Source organism: Manduca sexta, chromosome 17 (genome assembly GCF_014839805.1).
Source record: "Manduca sexta isolate Smith_Timp_Sample1 chromosome 17, JHU_Msex_v1.0, whole genome shotgun sequence".
Taxonomy (NCBI): domain Eukaryota; kingdom Metazoa; phylum Arthropoda; class Insecta; order Lepidoptera; family Sphingidae; genus Manduca; species Manduca sexta.
In genome coordinates this window covers 13,368,462-13,382,436 of record NC_051131.1, presented here as the reverse complement: position 1 = coordinate 13,382,436, position 13,975 = coordinate 13,368,462, and the positions used below count along the sequence as shown (strand labels likewise).

The window sequence follows — 13,975 nt, the reverse complement described above, 5'->3', positions numbered from 1 at the left end:
AAGCATGACATGATTTTTTTGTATTTTTTTTTTTAACAACCGAAAATAAAGTTTATTTTTCATTCACCTAAGAGCTACTTTATTTTTAAAAGCGTCTACCTAAATAATTTAAGTTAAAAATTAATCGAATAGCCCTTTAAAAGCTTTCATAGGTATAAACAATTAGTAATAATACAAAAATAGAACTTTAAAATCTTTAATCCCTAAAGAAACAGTTTTACACAACCATAATTTTGACACTACAAAATATTTAGTGCATTAACTCAGTGCAAGTAGCCTATGATTCCACAGGCCACTGCCGGGCCCGAAGTACCTGTCAGAGCACTGTCTTCGGTACTAGACCGCCCATAATCATCTTCGCTTTTGGATATAGCCAATGACCTGCCAACTATCGAGCGAGGGCCGGTCAGTTGAATCAAATGGTCGATAATTTTTACATTGAGAGTGGCGCCTTCTTCAGCCTTGATGTTTCCGAGGTCTCCGACGTGACGAACGGCGTCCCGTGGTCCTCCGTGACGGCCCTGAATTGTTTTTTTTATATATGGTTCATTATTTATATTAATTGTTAAATTCAGCGCCATCTAGTTTGCTACTCTATAACTTTACTGTTAGCAGTGAACATGAGTGAACAATGTGAAAATACATAATGATAGCCTACCTCATAATTCGTTGAATGCATCTGAGTTTTGTATTTACGTATGTGCCTACCATTGCATAGAATTTAGAAACGATTTCAAATAACTAGCGGGTAATTGGTGGTTAATCTTTACTGAAAGGCTGTCTAGTATGCCAATATGCAAATTTTACAATATGGAACAGCGCCAACTATGATCCATTATGATAATTTTGAGTGTTGAGTTGACATAGCTATCTACTAGATGGCGGTAGCATCTCCCACCAGTTAGAATGATATATTTAAATCAGAAATACTCACATAATACGCAATAAAGTGTGGCCCAATGTCCTTGCAGCTATCTTTAATAGCTCCTGTTTGATGTATATGGAATCCATGGAGACCAGGAGCCAGGCCAGTCACATTACCTTCAATAGTCACTGGACCGTTGGGAATGATTTGCGTGAAGATTAGCTCACCGCTTACACCTGATTCTTCATCTGGTATCAGATAAACAACAGCTTGTAAGCCTGGAACTCTTCTTGGTCCCTGAAAGAGAAGTAGCATTTAAAAATTATAAATAATTACTTATTAGTTAACCAGTGTTTAACGCCATCTATATTTACTGGCGAAAACTATCACTTCGATATTCAGGCAATAGATAGCGTCATATATTTTAGAACTATTTTTATGAAAATACGCAGAAAGAAAAGCTCTATGATACCACAAAAGCTTTTATTATAATGGTGGATTTTAGTTTATTTACACCTCTTTTCATATAACAAATATTATCAAAACACAGCGGAAGCAATTAGCTCCGAAAGAGACACAAATAGCACATATTTTTTGCACTTTAATAAAAAGTATATTACTTTGACATGATTAGCGAAGAACTTCGTGTTAAACTTGTCAGACGGTGATTACGAGTAATGTGCGTGCAATTAGTCTTTATACGACTGCCATTGATAAGTCTAATCGTGATGTAAAATAAACATGGATGGATGGCTTATAATTTTTTGCTATGAACAAAATATTTACACCTATAATTTTGACCTTATATTAAGATACAGGTTTTCTGACGTAGGTACTTATTACTGGTAGTAAAAATAAAAAGGGATATTTTACTTCTGCATACATCATATACTAATAAATAATACTGGAAATACGACGTATCACAATACCGGTATAAATGTGGACGCATTTTGCTATAATTACTTGAATTGAATTTGTTATTTGATAGAAACAATATAGTTTCTGTGCAGCGGTTGCTTCTGAGTTTCACACCTATTTCGTGCATCTCTGCATGTTTTTATTTAGCACGAATTTCGCTTGCCTGGACCCAGGGAGGAAGTTGCTGTTATAGGTGGAGGCATAGCAAATTAACCTAATAGGTAGGTAAACCTGCCCGCAATTAATTAAATCAATAAATAAAAAGGCAGCTATCAGACCGGAATAATTAAGTCAAAACATTATTGCAATTCAAAAAGAACACGTGAAAGTAGAGGAAAGATAGAATTCACCATTAATAGAAAGTGTTTCGGTTTTAATCTGAGAGAATTTAACCAAACGCATTCTCGTATTCTGCCGTGCTAAGCGCAAAAGCGATATGTCAGGGAAAACTCATTTCGAGATAATCGAAGCTTTGTAAATATATTTTATATGTAAAACTGAGATAGAGAAACTCTTTGTTTTTTTTTAACACGTTCTAAACAAGATACCGTTATTTAGGTAAGTTCATTAGATGGGCATTTCTTTAAGCTATCTGACGACATAAAAATCAAGATTTTGATTTTTTTTGAGATACTGCTTATGAGCTTAGCACGGCAGTATACAACAGACGTAATTAACAATAAGTCGTTGTTAAATATTTGTCAAAACTTGTGATATAATCTTGGAACCTTGGCCCGGGCGCTTATTACCCGCACGCAAGAGTTAATCACGTTATTACATACTTAATTAAAATATTGTGTTGTATTGTGAGTGATCATCGTGACCTGTATACCATTTAAAATACGTATCCTCACGGCTATGTGCGTAAAAGGGTAGACAGTGGAATAAACCTGAGAGTACGTGCCCATGTCCAGCACTGGGACTGTAATACAGAATAAATAATGTAATTATTGTATGAAAGTGCATTAGTGATGATATTGTGTGGATGATTCTACGAATTTTGTTTTAATATTAATTTTACTTTATTTTATATATTCTGGAACTAGCTACTATTCAATTATTAGGATTACTGAATAGTGTATACCGCGATTTTAGAATTCCTTGACTAATTTAAAGCTAAGTATCTTACGTCTGGATGCTATTGGTATATTTGTATACGAAAAAAAGGATAGCGTCTTAAGGCGTTCAGGTGGTTAAAAAAATTTAAATATGTAGATCATAAATTTGTTGTAAAAGACAGTGAAATATTTCATTTAATATTTCTGAAAGTTCTATAAATATATACTAACATTATAAAACTGAAAAGTTTATTTGTTTGAATGCTTAATCTCAAAACTAAAACGATTTTGATTTTTTTTCACTAATAAGAAGCTACATTACTCCTAAGTGCTATAGGCTATTTATCCCGTGAAAATCTATGTATATCCCGGGATTACTTAGACACGAGCTCGAAGCCACAGGCAAAATTATTAATAAGTAAGGTTAGATAATAGTTACTATTATAAGATTGTCGTTGAACGTACAAAGCTAATTATTTTTAATCAAAAGGATGCTACATAATTATCTAAGAACCGATTATCTTTATACAATTGTGTTACTTAAGTAATATTAATGATATATGATGTATCCCTAATGGTTGATGCTTCATCCTCTCCCAGTGACAGTCCTGAGCCGAAGTTCGTAACCCATTACAGGTTGCTCTCACCATGATCACTTAATAGGGTAGTTAGAGACTTCTTTTTAGATATATCTATCATAAATGTATTTCATCCAAAATCGATAGCAAAAAGAATTTTTCAAATCCACGCAATAAAAAATAAGTTATAAAGCTTTGAAATTTGGTGGAAGGGGAAGCTGTCGAATTACAGTAATAGTGAAATGTGACGTCACCTGGTGCCACCGGCCATAACGCTGCGTGAGTGAGAAAAGGACAGCGCAATATCCCCACCATGTCCCCACTTTGACTTACAACATTTTAAATATGAATAACTGCTTTATTTTTCAATCAATTTTGATGCTGTTTTCACAGAATTTCTTTTTCATATTATTTTCTGTTACATCACTACATAGTATACTCGACTTTAGCGTCTGCAGGTGTTACAAAACAAATTCCTCAGACGTGCACTCGATGCCCCGTGGTACGTTCGCAATCGCAACCTCCACGTGGACACCGATATGCCGACCATCAGGCACTTTATGCACATGGCCAGCAGACGCTATTTCGATAAGGCGGTCAATCACCCGAATCCGTTAATCCGACTAAATTCTAAATACACTCCATTTGACCGCGCCAAATGGAGAAGACCGCGTTCAGTCTTATCAGATCCAGAGGACGATATAACTCTGGCAATACGTAGAAAGCACGAGCTGCTTAAAAAGCTCAAACACTACACACGACCGCTGCTCCGTCCTCGCCGTCGAGGACCTCGCCGCGTCCCCCGTCCTCCCGACCCTTCTGATAATTCCGGCCCGGACGCCGATGTAATCATGTTAGATTGTTAGGTCGTTTTCGCACCTTTCGCGTTTCCATAAACGTTGATGTCCCCAAAACATCTTCTCTCAGTGGCCGTCCTGAGCCGAGGTCGTGACCCTTTAGAGGGTCGCCCTCAGCATGGTCACTTAAGGGCTCGCAGTGCCTAAAGCACGCACCCGCAAGACCGGTGTGTTTGTATAAGCCGGCCCTTGCCAGGCTAACAAACGTAAGTCAGGATCAAAAAAAAAAAAAAAAAACTACATAGTATAAAACAAAGTCGCTTTCTCTGTCCCTATGTATGCTTAAATCTTTAAAACGACGCAACGGGTTTTGATGCGGTTTTTTTAATAGAGTGATTCAAGAGGAAGGTTTATATGTATAATAATAACATCCATTAAATAGTGAAGAAATACTGTTATTTTATTATGTTATACCCGTGCGAAACCAGAGCGGGCCGCTATGTTTTTATATACAACGTTCACAGTTTTTCTGCAGTGTATTTAGTATCAGCATTGCACCCGTGCGAAGCCGGGGCAGGTCGCTAGTATAACATAATTAATTAAATCAAATATAGGAAACTACCCTATTGTCAAGGGTTGCGATCGCCTAAAGCGCTCATTCAAAAGACCAGTGGGTTGAAATGTCATGTTAAAATAAATGGTGTATCCAAAGGTAATATATTTTTTGCAATAACGGCATCATTTATACTAATATTATAAAGAAGAAATGTTTGTCAGCAGTCCATTCCACAACCAACTTGTCTATAGCCACTTTACTTAGTATGGTAATTTGTAACTTTTAAAATCGATGAATCTTTTACAATGATTTGGACACGTTTGACAAATGTTTGCAAGTCGCAAATATTTGTTTCGTGTCTGACTTGAAACTCACGTAATTTAAACGACAAGACAACTTTTCTCTAATATTTACTTAGAATTCATGATCGTCGTTTGAGTATATTTAATACAAGCTTTTGCTTGCGGCTTCACCCGCGTGGTAAAGGTTTTCCGGAGTAAAAGTAGCCTATAGTACTCAGAAGTAATGTAGCTTCCTATAAATAAAAATATTTCAAAATGGGTTTAGTAGTTTCTGATATTAGTGCCTTCAAAAAAACTTTTCAGCATATTTTTTTATGACGAGACGAGCTTGCCGTTCACCTGATGGTAAGTGATACGATTGCCCATAAACAGTAGATACACCATCAATTAAAAAGTACTGTTTGGTACACACCTTGAATTAAAAAGTATTGTTTGGTATTCCACTGCAGTCACCCTCCTGAGACATGAGATGTTAAGTCTTATTATCTCCAGTAGTACACTGGCGACCAATGTTCTTCAAACCGGAACACAACAGTGACTACGCACTGGTGCTTGGCGGCAAAAATAGACTTTGCGGTGGTACCTACCCAGGCGGACTCTCACATATGAGAGACCTACCACCAATATTATTATTTAATACTATATTTACTGTAAATAAACGTGTAAACAAATTTTACGCATAAAATTAAGCAATATCAGGGAAATCCGGTAAAATGAAACTTATAATCGTGATAACAGCTAATATTGATATTTAATTAAATGTTATTTGATCACGTTTATCGTGTTCTTAAAAACATCAGCGATTAAGTTAATTAAACGGAAAATTGCCGAATCTGCGTTTGCACGTATATTTAAATGTTTTTTAAATAAAACTAATTTAGAATAAACATTGTTATATAAATTTTAAATTTTAGTTGTAAAAAGTTCGGTTGGGTTATTTATAAATCATGATATAGCGTTAGTAAAATATAAATTTTTATGTTCTTATTATGTCAGAATAAAACATACATACATACATAACATCACGCATTTTATCCCCGAAGGGGTATGCAGAGGCGCAACTAGGGCACCCACTTTTCGCCATATATGTTCCGTCCCATAATGTGATAGGGGGCGAGCCTATCGCCATATCGGGCACAAATTCCAGACTCCGGGCTGATACTGAGCAGAAAAACCCAAATATCACTTTGCCCGACCCGGGATTCGAACCCAGGACCTCAGAGCGCTATTGTACCGGACATGCAATACAACTACGCCACCGAGGCATTCTGACTATGCAAATTACATCATATTTGCATAGTCAGAATAAAAACTATGCAAATAATTATAAAATTTAGATTTTAGTTGTTAAAAGTTCGGTTAGGTTGTTTATAAGTCGTGATATAAGAATACCGCGAATATAATATTATAGATTTTTATGTTTTTATTATGTGGTTGAAAACAATAAATCCTTTTCAAAGAAAATACTCCATGAGAAATTTCCTCAGTGCTTAGCCAACGAGATCCCCAAAATGAGGTTCAAATTGGAGAAGTGATTACGCCGATCTGTATAGTATTTGATTTAAAATCTTTTCCCATATATAAAATCTGCATTAATAAAATGTTCAGATATTAAAAAAAAAAATACAATAAACGCAAATCGTTACTTATATTTTAATGTAAAAATCTGCTGGCGGGCGTTATATTACTAATCATATAAACTTAATGTTAATTTTCTCTCCACTACCTTCTCTCGTTGTGTACACCTACCTCTTCAGTCTCTGCACCACCTAAAGCTTGACTGGTAGAGAATGTCTTCGACATTAAGTACGCCTTTATATTCTTTGTATATAAAGTGTAATAAATAAAATAAAATAAATTCATTATTTTCGCCCTAAATCCGGAGCATATTTAAAATGTTCGTAGAAAGCAATTTTCTTTAGGTTAGATAATTATGAAGGTGCCAACGATTTGCAGTAAAACACTTAAAATATCATCCGTTAACCTCGCCCGATGATACATTGTGTTCAAACTAGCTATCTGGAATCACTTGCATCCACTACATTTTTACGTCAGTTTTTACTCAAAAGTAAAACGTGTAAAAAGCGATTACTTACTACAGGGACCTCGATTTGCTTTTCAGCTCGGTTACCAATCAACGGGTAGGAGGTCTGTCCCAATTCCTAGAAGAAAAAGAAAATTATAGAGTTAAGTATTTTCGGTGGTATTAGCAACATTGATATATTCAGGCTCCTTTATTTAAGTAAGCAGTTATGGAAACATTGAATCGTGAGCTGAGTTTAGTTTAAAATAGTTTTACTTTATATAATATAATATTCCATAATTATGTTATTTGTTTATTTGGTTCAATCAATCTTGTTATGTATAACTGTAAGTATTTATAAGCTATTTTCGTATTTATTAATATTTCTTTCTGTCCACTTTTTCGTATGTATTAGTTTTTGGTAGAAACTGCTGGATTTGTTTTATATTTGTCTATTTTTAATTATGATTGATCTGTGTGTTACCTAAATATAAAAAAATATATATTGCTTTTAAATCAGAACACACACCATTCTATAAATTTTTGGTAAACAAAAAATCTACCTTAGTGCAGATGAAATGTGGTATATTTAACATAAGACTCCAGTATTAACGCACGCTCTTTGCATGTTCTGAACTTGTATTTAGAAAAACATTTCATTCTTTAACTCCTTAATTTAGTTTTTCACAAATTATTTTTCATCTGTATTCTCTATCAACATTCTTGAATTAAAACTTTGATAATTTATAGATTTGGTAATTCAACAGTTTTGTTTAAATGCTGGGTCACGATTAAGGCGTATTACGTACGTGGCTCATATCATGGGATCATCACATCATGGGACGAAACACACTTGGCAAAATGGTTATGTTGGTTCCACCGGTCTTATGTCCTAATGTAGACACTCGGGAGTATAGTACTTCGGATCGGTCTTACAGCCCAATGTCCATACCCGGGAGTAGCATCATCAGAGCGAACATTGGACCGAGTCCCTAACCCCTGTTATACCCTACATCGGCATACCAACCACGGTTGCCTTCAACCCACGGTGGCCTTCTTCAGCAAGAGTAAATTAACCTTTTGTTAGAACATTTCCGTGTTTGAATTGACATGCAATTGTCAAAAGTAATTAAAGTTAATTTCATGTTCCCATGGTATGCAGTCGTGTAAAAATGTTTTCTTTAACTATTGTAATAACGCTGCCTTGGCGTAGTTGTATTACGGTACGACTGTAGTGCCGAGGTCTCGGGTTCGATATCCGGGTCGGGCGAAGTAATATTGAGTTTTCTACTCAGTATCAGCCCGGAGTCTGGAATTTATGCTCGATATGGCGATAGGCTCGCTGCTCGCCCCCTATGACATTGTGGGATGGAATACACACAGCGGAAAGTGGATGCATTTTTTGCGCCTCTGCCTACCCTTTCGGGGATAAAAGGCGTGAGTCTGTGTACTAACCCTTAAGTCCCATTATATTACTTGGTTATAATATAAAATATATTGTAATCTGCATTTTGCGCAAAAAAATGGTCTTCAAATGTATCTGATCAAAGTCAGATCAATTTAAGTTCAATAAACTTAATGTAAAAACCATTGAAGCATTAGGTACATATTATATTGTTATACATACTCGGTAGTGAAGTACAAGTATCATAATGTATCTATATATGTATTAACGCGTGAAGAGAAATTGTTATACCTCTTTGAAGCACATTGCGCGAACGGAGGAGTATGAGATTTGGCATGATTTGAGATTATACAGAGGAGTGTAGAAAAATAAAATTAATATGTAATAAGTGTTACAAATGTCTTAAATTCGGTGGTCGGATTTCGTAGTAACAATGAAATAAACTTATGATGATTTGCATTAAATAGCACCAAAGACATTACTTAAAAAAATGTACTTCTAAATTTAAAAAGGCACTACTCACATACAAATAGGGCTCCATGAAGACTTCGTAGAGGTTGCTCTGGTAATCTTCTATCCCAGGAACGGTTTTGATTAGCAAATTTCGTCCATATCCCGGTACACCTTGAAGCGTCTTTCCTTTCAAAACGGCCACCAACCACAGCAACTGGCATAAAAATACGTGGCAACGGAGATTCATTTTAGGAATTCTTTTTTTAATTTCTAACTGTCAGAAAAGAGAATTCTTTTTTTAAATTGTAAACGTGTTGTCTACGCAAATGGCCGCGTATCAATGGCTACATTAGGAAGAGTTTAAGCGTTATTTTTTGCATTTAAACGTATAGGTGAAGCGGGTTTGTCATTAGCGTTCTTCGTGAGGCAGATCCAAGGCTCCATAATCGAATACCATGACGTAATGACAGCTTAGACACGGTATTGTGTTGGGTGGAAGATAGGGGCAGGAAATTCGTGAGATAATTATGGTATATTAATTGTTTTGAAGGTGTGTGTTTAATTAATATTCCATGCAGAATATAACGTACTCATATGTAATTACAATAATTTGTGATGTTTTTCTAATCATGAATTTTGTATTAAGACCTTGTATTAATTTCAAAATCATTACATAACGCGTTTAAATTAGTCCTTTTCAGTATTCTATGTATTTAGGGATGTACTTACCTAGATTTTGAAGGACATATTTATTACGCGCTAGTCGCCTCGACAGACGTTGTCCTGCTCTAAAAAAAGAGACAATATTTCAAAACCCGACAACAGCACCACCTACCGAATCTAATTGTGAATATTATAAACTATCAAATGACATATCCGAAAATACAATATAAAAATCATCACTCAATTGCTGACAGATATTTCAAACAACTGGCAGTTATATAAAATTATTATTGTTCTAAAGTTTTATTAAATTTTCTTATGTTCTGCCTAACTTCCTTCTTTTTCTTTACATAAAAACCTTCTCTTGATAATAACACAATAAAAAAAATATTAGTGATATTGTTCCATCCGTCACGCGTGATGCGATGACCAAGGAAAATAGATATTCATTTTTATATTATAGATTTCATTTAAAACCGTATTGTTACGACAACCAACCTCCTAAGACCAATTTATGTTTAGCATCTGGCCACTACACAAAAAACCCAAACGTCAGTCAAACGTCACCTGCCACAGAATGGAGTAGAGTTATGAACCGCACGTTCGTGTTCAGCGAAGACAGGCGCAGCTCATGCTCTCGGTTCGGCAGCACGCTGAACAGATGGTTGTGGGGGGCGCTGTGCTGCGGAGTGCCCGGCGTGCCGTGCTACTTCTGCACGTGCTGCGAGAAGCTGGACGAGGCTGAAAGAGACCGGCCGAGAGTTAACCGTTAGCAGCCTCTTGTTTAGCTAATAATAGGGGATTAATAGTGTGTTGTGGCCTCCTGCGTCAAAGGGAGCTGGTGTTTAGGTATAAAAAAATTAGGGGAAATGTACACTGATCGAGTTGGACGTATGGAGCTATATAGTCGTACACCTGGTATACTTTAAACAAGGATTTTATAAATAATGTCATGAATATAGGCCACTTGTATGTGAGAGTCGTTCTGGATTGTTATGGCCGTCTAATCGATATAGTCGAAACGATACAGCTCCTAAAACAAGGATTTAAAAGTATATAATGCTCTAGGTTTGTATGCGAGAGTCTTTCTGAGGTGATACCGACATTTATTCTGACGTTAACTATAACTGTAGCCAATGGTATTACTTTAATTACAATAAAAGAGCTTAGTCTTGAAGAGCGCAGTGTAGTGATTTGTAGTTTAAGTTCTGGGTGGTACTGTATCTATTCGTGCCATTAAAGGGTTCCATAAAATATTTTTATCCTAGCCCCTTTTGACTGAGTCGACAACACACAATTAAATTCCCTTTTAATATTAGTAGTAGTAAAGCTTGCAATTCGCGATTTCTTGTTAAGTACATGTGTTTAGTACATACGCTGGCCGTAGATGACCTTAGTGCTCTTTGAAGCACAGTAAATCATTAGGTTCATTTTTCAATGGCAGAATCAACAGCAACAGCAGAGCGCATGTCGCGGCCGCACCGCCCGCACGCGCCGCGCGGGCGCAAGTCCACTCCTGAGATGCTGTCGGCGGTTAGATGCGCCTTATCGCAGCTACAGGGGGAACCCGCCCCGCCGCCGCCGCAATCGCCCTCGGCAGACAGAAGAGCCCCAGAGCCAGGATGAATGTCTCACTATAAGATCGGATTAAGTAGATATTTAGATTTCTAACAGTTTTTCTACTGTTTATAATGAAAGTTAAGTCAATATTATATCTAATTTTCCTCGTGGTTATTAAAATCCCATTTGCTATGTTATACGTAATGAATTAAGCAGGTTAACCTAAAATAGAAAAGTTACTTTTGGATTTCGTTTTCTTCATTTGGTAAGTATCGCTAGGTAGAGTCTGTAGTGGTAACCCGAGGTAACCTTCCATTGAGTTTGTAATGGTGATGTCCTAAGCATTCTTTCGCACCAAGTCATGCTCCTTATGTTGATATTCTTTAATCTACGCTCGATAATCTCTCTAAAAAGATTGTATAAAACTTGATGCTGTTAATCATTGTACAGTGTACGTTTTTTGTATAGTTTGTTGTTACTTTTACGTTGTGTGTTTTATTTGTTATGAATATATTTTATTATGGATACCTAGCGTTTTTATTTTTGGCTAGCTTTTGCTAGGCTCTACTCGTGTGAAAGTTTTTCCGGGATAACAGAAGCCTCTAGCACTCAGGAGTAGCTTTTTATTAGTGATATTAAAACGGTTTAGTAGTTCTTGAGATTAGCGCATTCCAACCAACAAACTCTTCAGCTTTATATATCAGTACACTAGCTTTTGCCCGCGGCTCCGCCCGCGTTATAAAGTTTTTCGGGCTAAAGTTTTCCGTTATAAAAGTCACGCTATATATTTTCCCGGGAGCCTATGTTCTTCCCAGGGTCTCAAACTGTCTCCATACCAAATTTTTATCCTAATACTTTGGGTAGTTTTTGAGTTTAACACATTCGGGCAGACCGATGCAGCGGGGGACTTTGTTTTATGATATATTTTTGTAGAACTTTTTAAGAGGAACAATCCCGTCATACATTATTGTTGCATAACTTTAACCGTTTACGCAGCGCACGCAACAGAAGCTCTCAAAACTAATAAATTGTCCCCGTTTTTGCATCATGTTTCATTACTACTCCACTCCTATTGGTCATAGCGTGACGATATATAACCTATAGCACTCCAAGAACAAAGGGCTATCCAACACAAAAATATTTTTTCAGTTCGAACCGGTAGTTCCTGAGATTAGCGATTACTGCTCCGCTCCTATTGGGCATAGCGTGATGATATATATAGCCTATAGCATTCCAGGAACAAAGGGCTATCCAACACAAAAATAATTATTCAGTTCAAACTCCTAGTTTCTGAGATTAGCCATTACTGCTCTGCTCCTATTGGTCATAGCGTGATGATATATAGCCTATAGCACTTCACGAACAAAGGGCTATCCAATACAAAATGATATTTTTAGTTCGTACCGGTAGTTCCTGAGATTAGCCATTACTGCTTTGCTCCTATTGGGTATAGCGTGATGATATATAGCCTATAGCACTCCACGAACAAAAGGCTATCCAACGCAAAAAGAATTTTTCAGTTTGGACCGGTAGTTCCTGAGATTAGCCATTACTGCTCCGCTCCTAATGGGTATAGCGTGATGATATATAGCCTATAGCACTCCAAGAACAAAGGGCTATCCAACGCAAAAAGAATTTTTCAGTTCGGACCGGTAGTTCCTGAGATTAGACATTACTGCTCCGCTCCTATTGTGTATAGCGTGATGATATATAGCCTATAGCACTCCACGAACAAAGGGCTGTCCAACGCAAAAAGAATTTTTCAGTTTGGACCGGTAGTTCCTGAGATTAGCGCGTTCAAACAAACAAACAAACAAACAAACTCTTCAGCTTTATATAATAGTATAGAAGTATAGATACCTAGATAATGTAGTCATCTTAAGCGCCTCATGTATGTTTTATAGCAAAGTTGCTGACCAAATATTTCTTGGTTGTTTTATTTAGGCGGTTATATTTGTTTCGTAAATCGACAACTATCATTTTTTATAAAGCAACTTAGTACTGATTCAATTGATGCCTAAACCGGCAAATATGAGGCAAAATTAGGGGCGTTGGATGGTTTTATGGAATCTTCTTCCTGTCACATCGGGCTATGAGAGTGAATGAACGAAGAGTGCGCCTGTGTATTGTGTAGTATATTTTCTTTGCACACGCATGTACGCACGCACGTCCGCCCCGGGATTCGAACCTGAGACATTAAAGAGGTAGTCGTGTGAGGTAGAGTGTGCCACACGGGTAGACCATGTCATTAATAATAATTGGTAATTTAATCCTATAGGAAGTAAAGGATTTTTAAATTCACGCAGGCGAACTCGCGAGCAATACCTAGTGTAACCCAAAACAGTATCATTTTAATTTTGTTAAATTTATTACGAGGTAATTAATAAATATACAATGTAAAATGACCGGCTGCCAGACTTCAAGAATTTGTGAGCTTATTTTGCGTAGACCGGACCCTCAACAACTAAAATACGTTTAAAATTTTGTATTATTGTAAAATGTGGGTAGATTGTAACTTTGACTTTTCGGACGGCCAACACCTCAGTCTGCTCCGAAACCATGAAAGCTGCAGTCTACGAAAAGGCGGGAGAAATTTTAAATATAGAAAACTACGATAAAATGCGAAGACTAATTTTATTTCAATGTGACTACAACTCGAAATCACGTAATGTATCATCACAATTACCATAAAAAAAGTTAAAAAAAAAACACGTAATCTATAGATATTTTTACCCGGACAAAAGAAGTCACGTGTTCAGCCTACATCGAACGAAACTAATTGAGGTGAATTGAGGTA

The 13,975-nt window shown here is 36.5% G+C and overlaps 2 protein-coding genes across 2 annotated transcripts; one reads left to right on the top strand and one right to left on the bottom strand.

Moving 5' to 3' along the window:
* Nucleotides 1-182: 182 nt before the first annotated feature.
* LOC115450263 (superoxide dismutase [Cu-Zn] 1) lies at nt 183-9,331 on the bottom strand. Its single transcript, XM_030178264.2, has 4 exons — nt 9,026-9,331; nt 7,171-7,236; nt 935-1,162; nt 183-521 (listed from the first exon to the last, which is right to left on the bottom strand). Exons 1-4 carry the CDS (start codon nt 9,200-9,202, stop codon nt 264-266), a joined length of 729 nt encoding a protein of 242 aa, XP_030034124.1. The 5' UTR covers nt 9,203-9,331; the 3' UTR covers nt 183-263.
* Nucleotides 9,332-10,179: 848 nt separating this feature from the next.
* Nucleotides 10,180-11,691, top strand: LOC115450265. Its single transcript, XM_030178266.2, has 2 exons — nt 10,180-10,386; nt 11,063-11,691. The coding sequence occupies exons 1-2, from the start codon at nt 10,209-10,211 to the stop codon at nt 11,242-11,244; spliced, it is 360 nt and encodes a 119-aa protein (XP_030034126.1). The 5' UTR covers nt 10,180-10,208; the 3' UTR covers nt 11,245-11,691.
* Nucleotides 11,692-13,975: the final 2,284 nt, after the last annotated feature.